The sequence below is a fragment of the Staurois parvus genome, unplaced genomic scaffold, assembly GCF_062004578.1.
Source record: "Staurois parvus isolate SC_StPar_1 unplaced genomic scaffold, SC_StPar_1.0 ptg001614l, whole genome shotgun sequence".
NCBI classification, from domain to species: domain Eukaryota; kingdom Metazoa; phylum Chordata; class Amphibia; order Anura; family Ranidae; genus Staurois; species Staurois parvus.
In genome coordinates, this window is record NW_028319410.1 from 2,122,395 (window position 1) to 2,141,530 (window position 19,136).

Sequence of the window (19,136 nt, forward strand, 5' to 3'; positions counted from 1 at the left end):
TTTGAGCTCTGCTACTTAGTAATCATTTAGGAAAGTATTTTTTTTTTCACTCTCTCTTCATTTTCTAACTTGCTTGATCAGCCGAAGTACTTCACCATATAATTTGTGTGTTTGATTTGTCTTAATTAGATTTATTTATAGGTAACTGATCATTTCGTCAAATGTCGGAAATTAGAGATGACACTTAACTGTTTAGATTCCCTCCCCCACCCCCCACCCCCCTTCCCCCCTCTCCGGTGCAGACAAATCAAGAGCAGGGACAGGGAAGTGCTACAGAAACGGCCTTGCCAGCGCCAGTAAATTTAGCATTAGTAAATTCACTTCTAAGTCAGTCGGAATTTCATCTGATCTTCACTCACTAAGGTCACATTTAGATGAAACAAACCATTTATTCTGACAGCTGTTGGGTAAAGTCACACAGGGGCCATTCACTAAGCCGTACCAATTCAAGGGTACCTGTCATGACAGTGGTATGCTCACCTTAATCTGGAAACTATAACCTGACAGGTTAACCCCCCCCCCCCAAAAAAAAAACCCAAAAACCCTTCTATTGTGCACCACCAACTTTTTTTTTTGTTTTGCTGATCTTTTGGCTTCAATACTTTTCAGACCAATGACCAAGAACAAGAGTACAGATGAAGGCTAGGTTCACATACATGTGGGTGGTGCTGCTGCGGATCCGCACAAAAATCACCACCCACACAGATGAATGCGGACCCGCGGGCGGGTGCTATTAGTTCTAATGGCACATCGCCCGCACTGGAAAACGCAACTGTACTGGGAACTGAGGTTCCCGTGCAGACTGTGTTTTCAGAAGAAGTGCAGGGACTTCTTCCCTGCGTATCACGGGGCACGGGAGTCCATTCAAATGAATGGGCTCTTGTGCCCACGCAAAACGCGGCCCGCATGGCCACATATGTGTGAACCGGGGTGAAAAGAGAAGTCAGAAAAAAGCCAGAATATTTAATTGTACCTAAATTTATTAAAGTAGAACTAGAGGCAAAGAGTGGTGGTGGTGGTGGTGGTGGTGGTGGTGGTGGGGGGGGGTGTATAACCCCTGACAGTTTTTTGTTTTTGCTATCTGTGTCCCATTGGGGAGATTTCCCTTCACTTTCAATCTCATAGCCAAAATAGGAAATTAAAGGAAATTCCTCCAAAGTGAGGAAATCCCTGGTTGTCACAAGAACTAGTGTCCCCCCATTGGAAGATTTCCCCTCTATTCCTGTGGTGGTAACAAAAATTTGTGATTTTCTTTCCTTTTTATTCTCAGTAATAATAGCCCACAGGACATATAGAGAGAGTGAATCTCCCTAACGGGGCACAAACAGCAATAAGAACTAACAGATATTCTAATCCATTTCCATTCTAAAACTAAAGAAAACCTATAGATCAATGGATAGATAGATAGATAATACATAGATAGATAGATAGATAGATAGATAGATAGATAATAGATAGATCGATAATACATAGATAGATAGATAGATAGATAATAGAGAGATAGACAGATAGACAGATAGATAGATAGATAGATAGATAGATAGATAGATAGATAATAGATAGATAGATAGACAATAGATAGATAGATAGATAGATAGATAGATAATAGATAGATAGATAATAGATAGATAGATAGATAGATAGATAGATAGATAGATAGATAGATAATAGATAGATAGATAGATAGATAGATAGATAATAGATAGATAGATAGATAGATAGATAGATAGATAATAGATAGATAGATAGATAGATAGATAGATAGATAGATAGATAGATAATAGATAGATAGATAGATAGATAGATAGATAGATAATAGATGGATAGATAGATAGATAGATAGATAGATAGATTGATCTTTGTGACTACATTTATTGCCTGTCTCTAGAGGATGGGTTTCAAGCATCTAAGCTGTACTTTCTGAACCTTTGCAACCCAGAAGAACCCTTAAAATATCTTTCCAGTCTCAGGGAACCCATACTAAAAATGACTATATCTACAACTCATGGTACATTAGTGTGATGGTCAGTGGGACATTGGCAGGAATTACCCCCAGATCAGTGGTGTCAGTGGGAACTTGTCTGAGAGGCAGAATATTCTCATTTCTCATGGAACCTCTAGCAACCTCTGAAGGAACCCTTGGGTTCCATGGGACCTTGGTTGGTAAAACCCTGATCAAAGCCCACCCTACAAAGATGTCTACGATCTGGACCTTTTATCATCCTCTTCGTTAATTTACAGATATTATCCCAAGAGAAACCTACACTCCACACATGGCCTTTTCTTCTTACCCACTGTAGGCTCTCCCTCACACTTTGACATCTAGAACTTCTCATGAGCTCGCTCTTTTCTCTGGAATTCCCTTCTATGGCCATTCAGTTCTCACCAACCCTTGAAACATTTAAGCCCACCTTTATAAAACACCTCTTTAGACAAATATATAATGCTAGATAAATGGGTCTCCTCAGTTTCCTCAGTCAATGATAGTTCAATGCTTCTTTTCTTTACCTTTTGTACTTTTTTGTACCTCCTGGCCTCTCTTGGATAGGGCAAGGCTTTCTCTCTTCTTGCATCTCCTTATTGCCTCATATTATAATGTAAATATGTGTACTTGTCAGCGTAACATTTTCAATATTGTAATACCTGTACTATCCTCCTTTGCTGTATCTGATCTATATATGAGCACAACTGGGAGCGTTGCCACTCTGTAACAGGAAAAGCCTGAATAAGGACCTTTGTGGCTTGCTCTCCATAGATTATTTAAATTTTTAAGATTTAATAAAACTGAAAACTTCTTTAAATAAATAAATAATCATTAAAAATAAATAAATAAATAAATATATATACATATATATATATATATTTAAAAAAATGATTGCCAGCCCTGCAGCTGGGTGTGTACATAATTACCATCCAGCCTATAAAGGACACGGTTTCACCTCTGTGCTATCAGTGATGTAATATGTTTGTAGACCCAAATGTCACCAGTGCTGATTGTACACGACGGGAAAAAATGTACTTGCTCAGCAAAGCCAGCTCTGGGCTAAAATGCGAGCGTGAAAAACGCGGTTTATTTTTATAATAATGTTTACAGCTGTTTAATGACCCTGAAAGGGTTCCATACGCCTGAGCGCTGTGTCTCCAAACAGGAGTGTATCACTCTTATAACAACCTCCGTTAAACAGTTACAGGAGCACAAATCGCGCCCATCTATCACACGGGGGTTGCGGACACTATTAGCATTTAATCACTTTTGTTTTTTTCACTAGTGTACCTTTTCCTGGGTTTATTTCTATGGGTGAAGCAATTGCTGGGTAGGCGTTCGGGCTTTGGAGAAAAATTGAGATAATTGGAGATTTCCTATTAATAATCAGATATTTAGAGATTGTTGTAGAACTGGGGGCAATTTAATATGATTACAGAGAATTGTTTAACCAATTAAAGATTTAAAAAAAAAAAACCTATTACGGAATTACGGAAAGCGGAGATGATTTGTTTCTATATGGTTGATCACTATATGTAATGTGGTCAGACCTCGTAGAAGGGATGATATCATCTGTATGTAATCATGAAGATTTTAGGTAATAGAAGCACGCTTAGTCAATACAAATTATGCAAGATGCAAAGTACTGTACCTACACCATATGGGCAACATTTTCTGGACACCTAACATTAACATCTACACTATGTGGCCAAATGTATATGGACACTTAGCTATCACTTAACCATCACATCTACGCTACATGGCCAAAGGTTTGTGGACATCTAACCATCACATCAATACTTCATGGCCAAACATATGTGGACATCTGATCCTCACGTCTACACTACATAGCCAAAATTATGTGGACATCAGACCTTCACATCCACACTATTTAGCCAAAATTTATGTGGACACTTAACCATTACATCTACACTACTCGGCCAAAAGTTTGTGGATATCTAACCCTCACATTTACACTTCGTGGCCAAAAGTATGTGGATATCTGACCATCACATCCACACCATATGGCCAAAATTTATGTGGACACATAACCATCAAATCTACGCTACATGGCCAAAAGGTTGTGAACAGCTGACCATCACATCTACACTTCATGGCCAAAAGTACTGTATGTGGTCATCTGACCATCATATCTACACTACATGGCCAAAAGTATGTGGACATCTGGCCATCACATCTACACTTCATGGCCAGAGGTTTGTAGACACATGACCATCACATCTACTGTACACTTCATGGCCAAAAATATGTGGACATCTGACCATCACATTTATTCTACATAGCTAAAGGTTTTCGGACATCTAACCATCAAATCTACACTACATGGCCAAAAGTATGTGGACATCTGGCCATCACATCTACACTTCATGGCCAGAGGTTTGTAGACACATGACCATCACATCTACTGTACACTTCATGGCCAAAAATATGTGGACATCTGACCATCACATCTATTCTACATAGCTAAAGGTTTTCGGACAGCTAACCATCAAATCTACACTACATGGCCAAAAGTATGTGGACATCTGACCATCACATCTACGTTAAATGGCTAAATGTTTGTGGACATCTAACCATCACATCTACACTTTATGGCCCAAAGTATGTGGACATCTGACATCACATCTGGCACCCATACTGTCATAATCCACGATCCTTTTTGGTATTTTCCAAAGATTCATTCTATTTTTGCTAGCAAAAGGCCTGATGGGGGGGGGGGGGGGGTGTCAGCACCCAAGATGCGTTGAATATACTTACTGACCTGGTATTAAGATTAGTTGATTTATATTGGACCATTCACAGACTCATGACACTTTCATCCTTCACACTTCCATTGGATCATTTAGAGGACCCATAGAGCTACCCTGATTGTAAGAGAACTGCCTCTCACGACTAGTAATTACATCAGATCACATTTATCTATGGGTCAGCATTCCTTCTACATCTTTTTTTAACTCTTTTTCTGCCACTGATATATTGTACAGCAGCCAGAAATGTGTGTAAATCTGACTGGTCTACACTTTTGGGTTCAGTGCACCTCCAACACATTTGCCCCTCATACAACCCGTCCCCCCTTCCCCTACCCCTTCCACCTCACCACGTTCCATCTTTTTGCTGGTCTCCCCTATCTACTGTTCTGTTGTCACTTTCCCCAGCCGCTTTGGCTAGGTAAGAAGCAAATGAGGCATATTCTGCTCCCATTCTCTTCAATGGATGTCTTATGAGATGCCTGATAACTTATTACAGAGAACCTGTCACAACAAAATCATATCATGTAGAGTATTTCTGTTCTCCTATGTGTTAAGAAATAAATTGTGATGAAAGAAAAGTGTAACAAAAATAAGATCACACCCAACCCCTTAAAGCCTTCCCCTACCCCCCCCTCCCAAAAAAAGTTGAATAACTCCCACACAGGCAAGCATATGAATGTAACAGGGGGTGCCTAGGTGTGAAAATTACAATTGTGCAAAACAATATTGCCATGCACACTAGAATGAGGGTTCTAAAGTTTGTCAGTGTCTCACAAGAAACCTCAGCTTCAATATTTGACCAGTGTGCATATAGTTTGCAGAGAAAGAAAGAAAGAAAGAAAGAAAGAAAGAAAGGATGAGGAAGGAAGGAAAAAGGAAGGAAGGACAGAAAAAAAAATAGATTTGTAAATTGTATGCACAGTATATACTAGGAGAATAAAAAAAAGAGAGGAAGGAAAAAAGAAAGAGAGAAAAGAAAGAGAGGGAGAGAGAAAGAAAGAGAAAGAAAGAAAGAAAGAAAGAAAGAAAGAAAGAAAGAAAGAAAGAAAGAAAGAGAAAAAAAAGAAAGAAAGAAAGAATTGATAGATTTGTAAATGTTGTTATATATAGTACATACTAGGAGGAAAAAAGGAAGGAAAGAATGAAGGAAGGAAGGAAAGAAGGAAGGAAGAATAAAAGAAAAAAAGAATGATTAATAGATTTGTATATGTTGTTATATACAGTACATACTAGGAGAAAGAAAGGAAGGATAGAAAGAAGGAAGGAAGAATAAAAGAAAAAAAGAATGATAAAGATTGATAGATTTGTAAATGTTTTTATATACAGTAAATACTAAAGAGAAAGAAAGAAAGAAAGAAAGAAAGAAAGAAAGAATTATAGATTTGTAAATGTTGTTATATACAGTACATACTAGGAGAAAGAAAGAAAAAGGAAGGAAGGAAAATTAGATAGATTTGTAAATTGTATGTACAGTATATACTAGGAGATTAAAAAAAAGAGATGAAGAAAAAAAGAAAGAGAGAGAAAGAAAGAAAGAAAGAAAGAAAGAAAGGAGGGAGGATACAGGAGGATGCAGTTTTAGTAGCTAACCTCCATAGAATAATTCACTGATAGTGTTAGTGAAAGAAAATTGATAGATTTGTGAATGTTGTTATATATAGTACATACAGGAAGGAAGGAAAGAAGAAAGGAAGGAAGAATAAAAGAAAGAAAGAATGATTGATAGATTTGTTATATACAGTACATACTAGGAGAAAGAAAGGAAGGAGAGAGAAAGAGAGAAAGAGAGAAAGAAAGAGAGAAAGAAAGAAAGAAAGAAAGAAAGAAAGAAAGAAAGAAAGAAAGAATTTATAGATTTGTAAATGTTGTTATATACAGTACATACTAGGAGAAAGAAAGGAAGGACAGAAGGAAGGAAGAATAAAACAAAGAACGAATGATAAAGATTGATAGATTTGTAAATGTTGTTATATACAGTAAATACTAAAGCAAAAGAAAGGAAGAAAGAAAGAAATTTGTAGTTACTTAGTTGGCACTAAATCATAATTAGTAAACATTACTATATCCTTTTGTTATGTATTTAAGGGGACTCAAGTTCCACATACTAGATCCCAACCATTGGTTCAGTGAATAGTATGGCTGCAAAATGCTCACTTCCATCAAAACCTAATCACACAGGCAACTGAACCAAGCCATTCGTTCGATGCCTTGACACTTTAATTCTGTTGTGGATTTGCAGGCTTGCTAACCCCCCCCATCCTCCCCCCCCCCCGGTGTCTTTTTTTTTTTTTAGATATATGAAAAGAAACTTTGTGTTTTTGTCCCTAAACCAAAAATCTGTAATCCGTAAACACTTGGAAGGTCTTAAAATTCTTTGTGGGAGCGCTGTGGTCACTGTACCACCCCTTACGTCGCACAATCGTTAACTCCGACCGTCTCCACTCCCTGACTCCAGCCGCGTTCCACTTACCGGAGGTTTTAATAACAATTTGCATTTCAGCGCGCCGATGTGCCCGTTCCTCCCCATAAAGTGCGCTTTTGGTTTTATTAATATTTTGAGGGTTAAATCCTAATCTTGAAGGTTCTGCAGATCGGCTAGCCCGTCTCCTTAAAATTTAATATACCTCGTTAATGCTTACTTGCAAACACTGAAGGATTTTTACGATTATAATCATGTGTTACAGCACCTAGTACTGTTTCTAAGCTGCATACTAATCAGCTTAATGAGATATTACTGCACTTTTTGTTGACTAAGGCAAAATCCTTTTTATTGTTGGGAAGCTTGTCCTTTTATTTTTATTCAAAACATTATCATGTTTTATTGTATGCCAGAGACTGTCTCCGAGCTCTGCAAATAACATGAAAAGTTTTATATTTCATTTTGTATATTAACTGCTGGAAGTGTGCATTAGCTGCGCAATATGGAACGCTCCGTTCTGCAGGAAAGTCACCGTTTTTGGCCGGCTGTCCTGCCTTTGAAGGTCAGTTTTAATTTTCAAATCGCCCAATGGAGGCTTTTTTTTATCTTTCAGATTTTGTGTTCAGTTGCAGAACACCTAAAGCCCTAATGACTGACCCAAGGTTGGGGCCCTTTGCTACTTATTGTCCATCCCGTGGGACCCCTTGCAGGCGGTAGTCTGCATTTTATTTACCTAGATGCTTACCTCGGTAAAGGGAAAATATTCATTAGTAGGTTTGGTTTATTTCTCTCACACTCTTTTTTTTTCCATCTGATATTTTACAATAGACTAAGATCCATTGCTGAGAAAAATATTAAATGTTCACTGTGATGAGTTGACGGTCTATTGTACTTTTCTATCCATTTTAAATGTGTGTTATTTGTTCACGGAAAAAACATTATAAAAAAAATTGCAAACAAAAAATATTAAATGTGGCACAAATAATGTTTGGGAGGGATGTAGTGAGCACTGATTTGTAAAGGGGTTGACCGTTGCAGTCCCATGTAATGCGTTTCCAGCCTATGACTGTTTCATAAGCTACAGCTATCTAGCAACTACCCCTGTTGCATGTCTGGAGTCTCTGACCATCTCTTGAAGCATGCCAGTTGTCTTTGACCATCCCCTTTTGCATGTCTACAGTCTGTAATCTCTTGCAGCATGCCCATAGTCTTTGACTATCTCCTGTTTCATGTCTGCAGTCTCTGACCACCTCTGGAAGCATGTCCATAGTCTTTGACCATCTCCTGTTGCATATCTGCAGTCTCTGATCATTTTTTGAAGCATGCCCATAGTCTTTGACCATCTCCTGTTGCATATCTGCAGTCTCTGATCATTTCTTGAAGGATGCCCATAGTCTTTGACCATCTCCTGTTTCATGTCTGCAGTCTCTGACCACCTCTTGAAGCATGCCCATAGTCTTTGACCATCTCCTGTTGCATAATCTGCAGTCTCTGATCATTTCTTGAAGCATGCCCATAGTCTTTGACCATCTCCTGTTTCATGTCTGCAGTCTCTGACCACCTCTTGAAGCATGCCCATAGTCTTTGACCATCTCCTGTTGCATAATCTGCAGTCTCTGATCATTTCTTGAAGCATGCCCATAGTCTTTGACCATCTCCTGTTTCATGTCTGCAGTCTCTGACCACCTCTTGAAGCATGCCCATAGTCTTTGACCATCTCCTGTTGCATATCTGCAGTCTCTGATCATTTCTTGAAGGATGCCCATAGTCTTTGACCATCTCCTGTTTCATGTCTGCAGTCTCTGACCACCTTTTGAAACATGCCCATAGTCTTTGACCATCTCCTGTTGCATATCTGCAGTCTCTGATCATTTCTTGAAGGATGCCCATAGTCTTTGACCATCTCCTGTTGCATATCTGCAGTCTCTGATCATTTCTTGAAGCATGCCCATAGTCTTTGACTATCTCCTGTTTCATGTCTGCAGTTTCTGACCACCTCTGGAAGCATGCCCATAGTCTTTGACCATTTCCTGTTGCATGTCTACACTCATTCACCATTTCCTGTTTCATGTCTTCAGTTTCTGACAAGTTCTTCTAGCATACTCATAGTTTTTGACCATCTCGTGTTGCATGTCTGCAGTCTCTGACGGTCATTTGCAGCATGCATACAGTCTTTAACCATCTACTGTTACATGTCTACAGTTCCTGGCCATCTCTTGTAGCATGCCGATAGCCTTTGACCATCTCCAGTTGCATGTCTACCATCTCTGACCATCTCTTTTAGCATGCCCATAGTCTTGCCCATTGACCATTTTCCACTGTCCACATGTCCACAGTCTATGACCATCTCTTGTTGCATGTCCACAGTCTATGACCATCTCTTGTTGCATGTCCACAGTCTATGACCATCTCTTGTTGCATGTCTGCAGTCTCTGATTGTTTTCTGTAGCTTGGAATTACCTAAATAGTATGTGTGTCCCTTTGTTGTTGTGAGGGGCCTCAGTATCAGGCTCCGCGCACACGGGGGGGGGGGGGGGTGTTTTAATAACGCTGGTAATGTTAGCTATGTAAAGTCACATTAAGAACGTGATTTTTTCAGTGTTTTTTAGCGTTTTTGTATTAGAGTTTTGCCGGTTTTTTTTGCATTTGAATTTTTTAGGGTTTTGTGACTAAAAAAAACAAATTTCTTTTGTGAAAAAACATCCAAAAATGCTGGTTTGCCACAATTTACAGCGGTTTACCGCTTTTACTGCGTTTTTCATCGTTAGAGCATTTTTACAGCTAAAAAACTCCTCTAGAAACCTATTAGTCCTGGGTTTTTTCCAGCTAAAAAACGTTGATTGCAGTTTATGTGTGTATGGATACATAGGAGAACATGCTGGGGGGGTTACTGGCTGTAGAAAAAACATCAAAAGCCAAAAACAGCCGCTGTAAAAACGTCCCGTGTGCATGAGGACTCAACATCAGTACCATTGCTGTCTCCATTAAGGAGATCCAGCTTCTTTGTCTGTCCTGGTGATCGTTGTCACTGAGACTGAAAATGAGGGAAGATCTGAATTTTGACCACCAGATCCCAGATTTATGTTACCAGAACAGCCTTCCAGTTGAGACTGAAAAAAAAAGCTTTGGCTTTAAATATAATTTAGTCATTTTTTTTTTTACCTAATGACAATTTTCTCAATTATTTGCATATGTGAATATAGGAAAGCAATCATTATTACTTTGTATGCAATGATTCCTTATAGTATATGTAAACCCAACTGGATGATTATTTCAAACAACAGAATTTTATTTATATATATATACATACACAGTGTGTATATACATATATATATATATATATATCCTTTTTTTATCCTAATTTTCCATCTTAAGCAGGCCATAGACGGAACATCAGCCGATTTGAAAAAAAAAAAAAACGAAAAATTGGTTGTTCGATCGGCCGACGTTACCACCAACGTTAAAAAAATCGGCCAATTTTCGACCCGTCTATGGCCAACATTACCCCATAACTTCTGTCCCTTGCAGAGACAGGGGAGCACACCATACAATGTGACAGCAATACAAATACATTATTTGGATACAGATGTTTTTATTCGGATACAAATGGATACATTGTTGCAACCGCAAGACTTTTCATATAAACTATAATAGCGGACTGGACTTCCAGTTCGTAGGAAGGATTCAGGTGTCTCCACTCCTATCATCGATTCACTGTAGCAGAATAAAATTTCTTCTTCTTCTTCTCTTCCTCTTCTTTTTCTTCTTCTACTTCTTCTTTTTCTTCCTTCTTCTTTTTCTTCCTTCTTCTTTTTCTTCTTTTCTTCTTCTCCTTCCTTCTTCTTCTTCTTTTTCTTCCTCTTCCTCTTTTTTTCTTCTTTTTTCTTCTTCCTTCTTCTTTTTCTTCTTCTACTTCTTCCTTGTTTTTTCTACTTCTTCTTTTTTTCTTCTACTTCTTCCTTCTTCTTCTTTTCCTTCCTCTCTTCTTTTTTCTTCTTCTTTTTCTTCTTCTACTTCTTCCTTGTTTTTTCTTCTTCTTCTTTTTCTTCTTTTTTTCTTCTTCTTCTTCCTTCTTCTTTTTCTGCTTCTTCTTCTTCTTTTTTTCTTCTTCTTCTCCTTTCTTCTTCTTTTTCTTCTTTTTTTCTTCTTCTTCTCCTTTCTTCTTCTTCTTTTTCTGCTTCTTCTTCTTTTTTTCTTCTTCTTCTCCTTTCTTCTTCTTTTTCTTCTTTTTTTCTTCTTCTTCTCCTTTCTTCTTCTTCTTTTTCTGCTTCTTCTTTTTTTCTTCTTCTTCTCCTTTCTTCTTCTTCTTTTTCTTCTTCTTTTTCTTCTTCTTCCTTCTCTTCTTTTTCTTCTTCTTCAGGTCACGGCTCATGTGCAGATTTTTTAGCGGTAAAACGATCGGCCGATTTGCCCATCATTGCCGGGAAAATCAGCCGTTCGTCAAAATCGGCTGCAAATTTTCCAACATGACCGATAAAAAAAATGTGCAAAAACCCCGAAAAACGGGCAACCAATTTACCCACTAACGGTGCAAAAATCAGCCCATTTTTTTTGGCCCAACAAATCGGCCGATTTTCGACCCGTCTATGGCCGTCATTAGTGCTACTGAGCTTCTCAGGCCTCTTTCAGCCACTTCTCCATAACATTGTTTAGGATCTACTCCTTGATAGTGACAAGAATGGATCATGCCTGTTCAATGAGTGTCTTTGCCCCACCAGGGGGGTGCATGTAACACTGTGACAACTCAAGAGCACAAATGAGAGACAGTTGTCACCCTTTAACAGGAAGTGCCTGAAAAAGAGATTTTAATGGCAGGATCACTCTGGTAATATTTTAATGAAAGCTTCAGATTTTTCAAACAACATCTGAAATTCCATGAACACATTAGAGCTTATAGACTGCTGTGATTTTTGTGTTTGGGTTTAAATCTACTTTAAGTATCCTAACTTTTTTTTTCCATAAATTGATGTTATTTGTCATGGAACTTTATTATATTGTCTAAATAGCAAGCCGCAAATGTCTCTGTACTCTCCTGTCCTCATGGACACCTGATCCTGATAATTAACATCTGTTAGAAGTTAGTGATATTATCAAAGGGCAAGGCATTCTTTTTTTTTGAGTTTTATGTACATCTACTATAAAAATCGATATTGCAAGAAATAACAAGGCACCTGAAACTGGCAATAAAAACGTGAAAAATATCATTTTTGATAAATTTGCTTGACAAATACTGCAGAGTGGTGCACTGTAAGCATTTGTACTGGATACACAGCATAATCTTAGGGCACTATACGGCCTCTTTCACACGGGCGGCCAGGGGGACAGTAAAAACAGAGGTGCGGTTTTACACCCCACCGGGCAACCCGTCTCAAGTCTAAAATTCAGCCGGAGGGGGCTGTTCATATGCCACAACCATGATGTCTCACGGCAAATTTAATGGAGCATTCCAAGTTGAAAGGCAGCACCACCTATCAAACTTGACCAATCAAGTCAATGGGGCACAATGCTTGGTTTATGGTCCCATTGTAAATGGCAAAACATGAATAAAATACAGGCATTCAAGAGGAAGCAGGATCACCTTCTGAATGCCTGACAGCAGCTCTGAAAAATGATCCACCACAGAGTGTTAACCTAGTGTAAAGTGTCCATAGATGGATCGAATCTTGGCCGGTCAAGCAGGGACTGGTTGGGATTCGGTCCATCTGTGAGCAGGCTGGTTGCATCCAAGACGATCTATCGATCGACTTGGGCACAACCAGCCTGTTGGATTTTTTTACATGCAATTACTGCCGGAACCTATAACCACTAGCAGTAATCATTGTGCTCTGCTGGCCGGGAAGGTTCCCAGCTGGTAGAACACACTAGCTCTGCGGGAGGGATTCTCCCATCAACACTAATGCAGGCCATAGACGGGTCGAAAACCGGCCGTTTAAAAAAAAAATTAAAAATCGGTCGTTCAATCGGCCAACGTTACCACCAACGGTAAACAAATTGTCTGATTTTCGTCCCGTCTACGGCCAGCATTTTTACTTCTGTCCCTGCAGAGAGCTCCGCTATTATATTTTACATGAATAAAGTCTTGCGGTTGCAACAATGTATCCATTTGTATCCATTTTGGATACAGGTGTTTTTATTCGGGTACAAATAGATACATTGTTGCAACCGCAAGACTTTTCGTATAAAATATAATAGCGGAATGGACTGGAATTCTTTTTCTTTTTCTTCCTCTTCTTTTTCTTCTTCTTCCTTTTTTTTTTCTTCTTCTTTTCTTCTTCTTCTCTTTTTCATATTCTTCTGCTTCTTTTTCTTCTTCTACTTCTTCTGCTTCTTTTTCTTCTTCTTCTTCTTTTTCTTCTTCTTCTCTTTTTCTTATTCTTCTGCTCCTTTTTCTTCTTCTACTTCTTCTGCTTCTTTTTCTTCTTCTACTTCTTCTGCTTCTTTTCCTTCTTCTTCTTCTTTTTCTTCTTCTTCTCTTTTTCTTATTCTTCTGCTCCTTTTTCTTCTTTTTCTTCTTCTTCTTCTTCTGCTCCTTTTTCTTCTTCTTCTCTTTTTCTTATTCTTCTGCTTCTTTTTCTTTTTCTTCTTCTTATTCTTCTTCCTCTTCTTTTTCTACTTCTTCTTTTTCTACTTCTTCTTTTTCTTCTTCTTCTTTTTCTTCTTCTCTTTTTCTTCTTCTTCTTTTTCTTCTTCTCTTTTTCTTCTTCTTCTTCTTCTCTTTTTCTTATTCTCCTTCTCTTTTTCTTATTCTTCTGCTTCTTTTTCTTCTTCCTCTTCTTCTTTTTCTTCTTCCTCTTCTTTTTCTTCTTCTTCTTTTTCTTCTTCCTCTTCTTTTTCTTCTTCTTCTTTTTCTTCTTCTTCTTTTTCTTCTACTTCTTTTTCTGCTTCTTCTTCTTCTTTTTCTTCTTCTTTTTCTTCTTCTTTTTTTTCTTCTTCTTTTTCTTCTTCTTCTTCTTCTTTTTCTTCTTCTTCTTCTTTTTCTTCTTCTTCTTCTTTTTCTTCTTCTTGCAGGTCACGGCTCATGCGCAGTTTTTTTATCGGTGAAACAATCAACCGATTTGTCCATCATTCCCGGGAAAATCACCCGATCGTCAAATTCGACCACGAAGTTTCCAAATTTACCGATAAAAAAAATGTGCCAAAAGCCTGAAAAACAGGCGACCAATTAACCGACTAACGGTGTGAAAATCGGCCTATGTTTTTTTTTGGCTGAAAAATCGGCCGATTTACAACCCGTCTATGGCCTGCATTACTGTGTTAATGGGCAAATTCGAGTGATTTATTTCCTTCCCCTGCGTTAGAAGGCAATGGGGCTCTTATTATAAATATCGCTCACTCACTATTTGTGGTCTTCTTGAATCTGCCGGTCATGTCTATCTAGATAGCTAAGCTCTGCTACTTTCCCAGTTCATATTCAAGGGAAATGAAAACTGGATAGCAATTTATATTTTTGATTTTGGACAAAATTACCCTGTTGACACTAGAACAGGAAGCGAGGTGACAATTCCTATTTATTGAGGTCAGATATTTAAAAAAAATAAAATAAAACAAAAATTTTCACTTTTACCAACTATTAAAAAAAAAAAAAAAAAATTATTTGGATGGGCTTAAAATATAGCTTTTTTTTTTTTTAGTTTTGGATAGAGTGGAAAGGGATTAGCACTCCTGTCAGTTTTTATTGCTGTGCTCCCTTTTGGAAGATTCCCCCTCTCCATTTGTCTTGTTTACTATTATCATTGAAAGAGAAAGTAAAAGAAACCCCAAATTTTGGGTTGTCCCCAGAAAAGAAAACTGGGGAAATTTTCTGATGGGGAAACAAGTCCTGGTGACCTGGGGGGCCCCAAAGAATTTTCTTAATTTGCAGAGATTTTCTCACTTCCTGTTTGGCTATGGGACAGGAAGTGAGGGTAAATCTCCCCATGGAACACAGATGCCAACAAATAAACTGAGAGGAATTCCTCCCTTACTCTATTCAAAATGAAAAAAAAAAAGAGTTTTACCTATAGTTCTACTTTTAATGGTACCCTCCAGCAAAAAGTAAACAAAAAATGTATGTCCAAGCAAAAAAAAAGTCAGTACATCTGTTTAATGCATTTCCACATTTTTTGCCTCTTTAAAAATGCTTCAAGTGAAGAAAAATATATGTTGATCTGCCAGAAATTCGGGGAGCTCCTAGCTTCCTGTTGACAACGATGTCACTGCTGCACTGAAATTCTTGACAGTGTTGTCAGACCTGCCCATTTTTCCTCTGCTGGACTACAGAACTTCCCCCTTCTAATTTCCGTAACATAAGGGGGGGGTCCTGTAATCTAGCAGGGGAGGACTCCAGCAGGTCTTATAACACTTCTTGGGATACCAGGAGGGGACAATGTGGAAAGCTGAACCTCCTGAGCAGTTACACGGAAAGCAATAAAAACCAAACACAGTTTCCATCCTTCGCATACCATGTCCAAAAAGGAAAAATTGCATTGGATGCACTTTAAAGGGTCTATTTATAAGTGAGTCCACCCAAGGTTTCAAATATTTTCCAATTGAATCCAATTAGAAAAAATTGTGAATCTTGGGTAAATATTGTAAGTCTAACTGTGACGGAAGTCACTTTCGGTGGGGGGCCCATGGAACCCAGCTCACTTTGGAGAGGTGGGGAGACCCCTGTCTCAGCTCCCCATATCCCTCTTATGTGTAAGTCACCCTGTGCCTGTTAGGGGTACAGAGTGATCTGTCCTAATATTGGGTTGGGGGGTTGTTGATTGATTGATGTTATGTGGTTGCATCCCATTGTTCTATTGCACGTTTGGCTTGGGAGCAAAATATTATGGGATGTATGTGTTTATCTGTATTGGCTTGGTGGGGGGGGGGGGGGTGTCTCTAGCAGCTCTCCCTCCTGATGGGACTGTCTGCTGGTGTGAAGTTTGAATACCTGTGTGCCTCTTGTTACTAAATGTAGATTGCCCCGCCCTGTGTCATTATGCAGGGAGGGGGGGCTTGTCCCCTTGAGTGCATATATCTTGTATCTGTGTTCAAATAAACTAGTCTACCTCCTGGTTTACTTCAAGATTGGTGTCGTCTAGTCTTGTATGGTCTGCTGTGGTGTCTGTCGTCGGTGTTCGGACGGGGAAGCGGTAGTCTAACGGAAGTACCCAAGCGCAGTCTGGGGTCAGTTCCGTTACACTATCATTCTAACCATTCATACCCTGTCGAAAAAAGTTAAATAATTGCTTTAGATTTAAAAATGTTTTCACCCAAGAATCACAAAACTTCAACCCAGGATTCACACATTTTCCCAATTAAATCCAATAACAAAACATGGGAATTTTGGGTGAATGGTTATAAAGAGTGTTAAGAAATATTCAATTTTTGGGTGAGAATTTTGCAGGAAGTCTTGAAGTATTCTTGTTGGGAGGTCTCCCCTGCTTACTTACTGCCAAGCCTTGAATCTCCATTGTCAAAATCTAAAATGAGCTCTCCTTAAATCCCTACAACAATTCCATTAAAGAGTTTAGAATGCAGGAACGCAGAGTTATCTGCTGTCTAGTGGATTTTGTGGACAACTCATTTTAGGCGGCACCAAAAGTTTAGCTGAAAAGTTGTGCTGAACATGAGAGAAACTCTCTTCACTGGTATTCATAGGTTTGCAAAACCCTACAGCTCTAAGATAAAAAATCCTTTCTTGACGGTTTCTTCTATAATTCTTTTTCTTTTTTGCTTTTACATTTAGTCACTTTATTAAAATGATCTCTTTTGTTGTTTGCAGGGATGGAGGAAGCTAGTTTGTGCCTTGGAGTTTCTTCAGCTGTGCCTGACGTTGACACTCACCTCAACAACTCTTTGCTGAATGGCCAGTATTCAATGAGTCAGAAGCTACACCAGATCACTTCCCAGCTCAGTCATGCCTTCCCAGAGCTGCAGAACCGCCAGAAATCCGAAGACAAGCCTGTGACGCCCTTAGAAGAGAAAAGTCATGTGTCGATGACAGGTCAACCGATCAACAACCAGATGGCTTTATTGGCCAACCAACTCAATCGGGAAGTTGATAGTGGTCTTAATGGAAGAGTTGACCTGCAACAGTTTCTCAATGGACAGAACCTTGGGATCATGTCCCAGATGAGTGACATTGAGGATGATGCACGGAAGAACAGAAAGTACCCGTGTCCACTTTGCGGCAAGCGTTTCCGTTTTAATAGCATATTGTCACTACACATGCGTACTCACACTGGGGAAAAGCCTTTTAAGTGCCCCTATTGTGACCACCGGGCAGCCCAGAAGGGCAACTTGAAGATCCACCTACGCACTCACAAACTTGGAAATCTTGGCAAAGGCCGAGGGAGAGTCAGAGAAGAAAACCGGCTTTTGCATGAGCTGGAGGAAAGAGCAATATTACGGGACAAACAGATGAAAAGCAGCCTTCTTCAGCCCCGACTGGACGTGAAACCACAACAACAGCACTTACAGCAATCCCCCTTACCCAACTGTCACGTATCAGTGCCAGCGAATCATAACACTTCTGACATTTCCAGCAAAGTGCCATCTCCGAAACCTGCGGTTGTTCAAGAGGAGGCAGTTGCTCCCACCACAGGATTCAGATGCACATTCTGCAAAGGTAAATTTAAAAAACGGGAAGAGCTGGATAGGCATATCCGAATATTGCACAAGCCTTACAAGTGCACTCTTTGTGATTTTGCTGCCTCTCAGGAGGAAGAGTTGATTAGTCATGTAGAGAAGGCCCACATCACAGCAGAGTCCGTTCAAGGCCAAGGTTCCAGTGGTAATGGAGAGCAGTCAACCAGTGAATTCCGCTGCGAAGTTTGTGGTCAGGTCTTTAGCCAAGCTTGGTTCTTGAAGGGCCACATGAGGAAGCACAAGGATTCATTTGAGCATTGCTGCCAGATATGCGGAAGGCGCTTCAAAGAGCCTTGGTTTTTGAAAAACCACATGAAGGTCCACCTAAACAAATTGTCTGTCAAGAACAAGTCCCCCAGTGAAGCAGAGGTTCCAGGCTCAATTAATAGCATTTCACAGGAGACTCACACCAATCTTTACTCCAGATATATATCTTGCTTACAAAGCGGCTTTATGCCTGCCGATAAAGCAAATTTGAGTGAACATGGCCACATTTATAACAAATCTGATTTGAAAGAGAAGGATGTCATTGGTAAACTTCTGTCACCAATCACCGGCTTGGCTCATAACATGTCTGAAAGCGAAAAGCATTCTTTGCTTGGCTCCCTCAATTTGGTGCCTCCACTTAAATCCAGTTGCATAGAACGGTTGCAGGCTGCAGCTAAAGCAGCTGAGATGGATCCAGTCAACAGCTACCAAGCTTGGCAACTTATGGCAAGAGGAATGGCTATGGAGCACAGCTTCCTGTCTAAAGAACAGCAGATACAACGAAACCATGAAGACAGTTTATCCAGTCCTGGGGTTCTGTTTGATAAAGAAAAGAGAGAGTATGTTATTGTTGGACCGGATGGCTCCAAGCAGAAAATGCCAACTGATTTGGTTCACAGCTCCAAAATGTGTAACCAGAGAGATGTGCCATCTAAACTTGACCTCCTTGAAAGCACGAGAGATTTCTTGTCCCATGGCCTAAACAAGGGGCATGAATACAGCATTCAAGGCCATGGAGCCCTGAATGATAAACCAACTGAATGTCCAGATTGTGGTAGGGTCTTTAGAACCTACCACCAAGTTGTGGTGCACTCGAGGGTCCACAAACGAGACAGAAAAGCAGAAGAAGAGGCACTTCGCATGAGCCTGGAGGAGCGGCGAGGATCAGGGAGCGACCAGGAATCTCAGTCTATGAGCCGGTCCACCACACCAGGGTCTTCAAACATCACGGAGGAAAGTGGAAACGGTGGTGCCCTGTCCCAAGCTGGAAGTGCACAGGAAGACAGTCCTCATCCATCCTCCCCTTCATCTTCAGGTATGAAACAATACATATCTCTGAAATGATATAGATTTATAA

The 19,136-nt window shown here is 39.5% G+C and overlaps 1 protein-coding gene across 3 annotated transcripts in view; it reads left to right on the plus strand.

Moving 5' to 3' along the window:
• The window catches only part of ZNF536 (zinc finger protein 536), a 641,179-nt gene that overhangs the window by 424,766 nt on the left and 197,277 nt on the right, over nucleotides 1–19,136 (plus strand). For all 3 annotated transcript variants that reach the window (XM_089663032.1, XM_089663034.1, XM_089663033.1), the window contains exon 6: nucleotides 16,926–19,094. In XM_089663032.1, coding sequence (XP_089519158.1) covers nucleotides 16,928–19,094 — 2,167 coding nt within the window. In that variant the 5' untranslated portion in view covers nucleotides 16,926–16,927. The remainder of the gene's footprint in view (nucleotides 1–16,925; nucleotides 19,095–19,136) is intronic.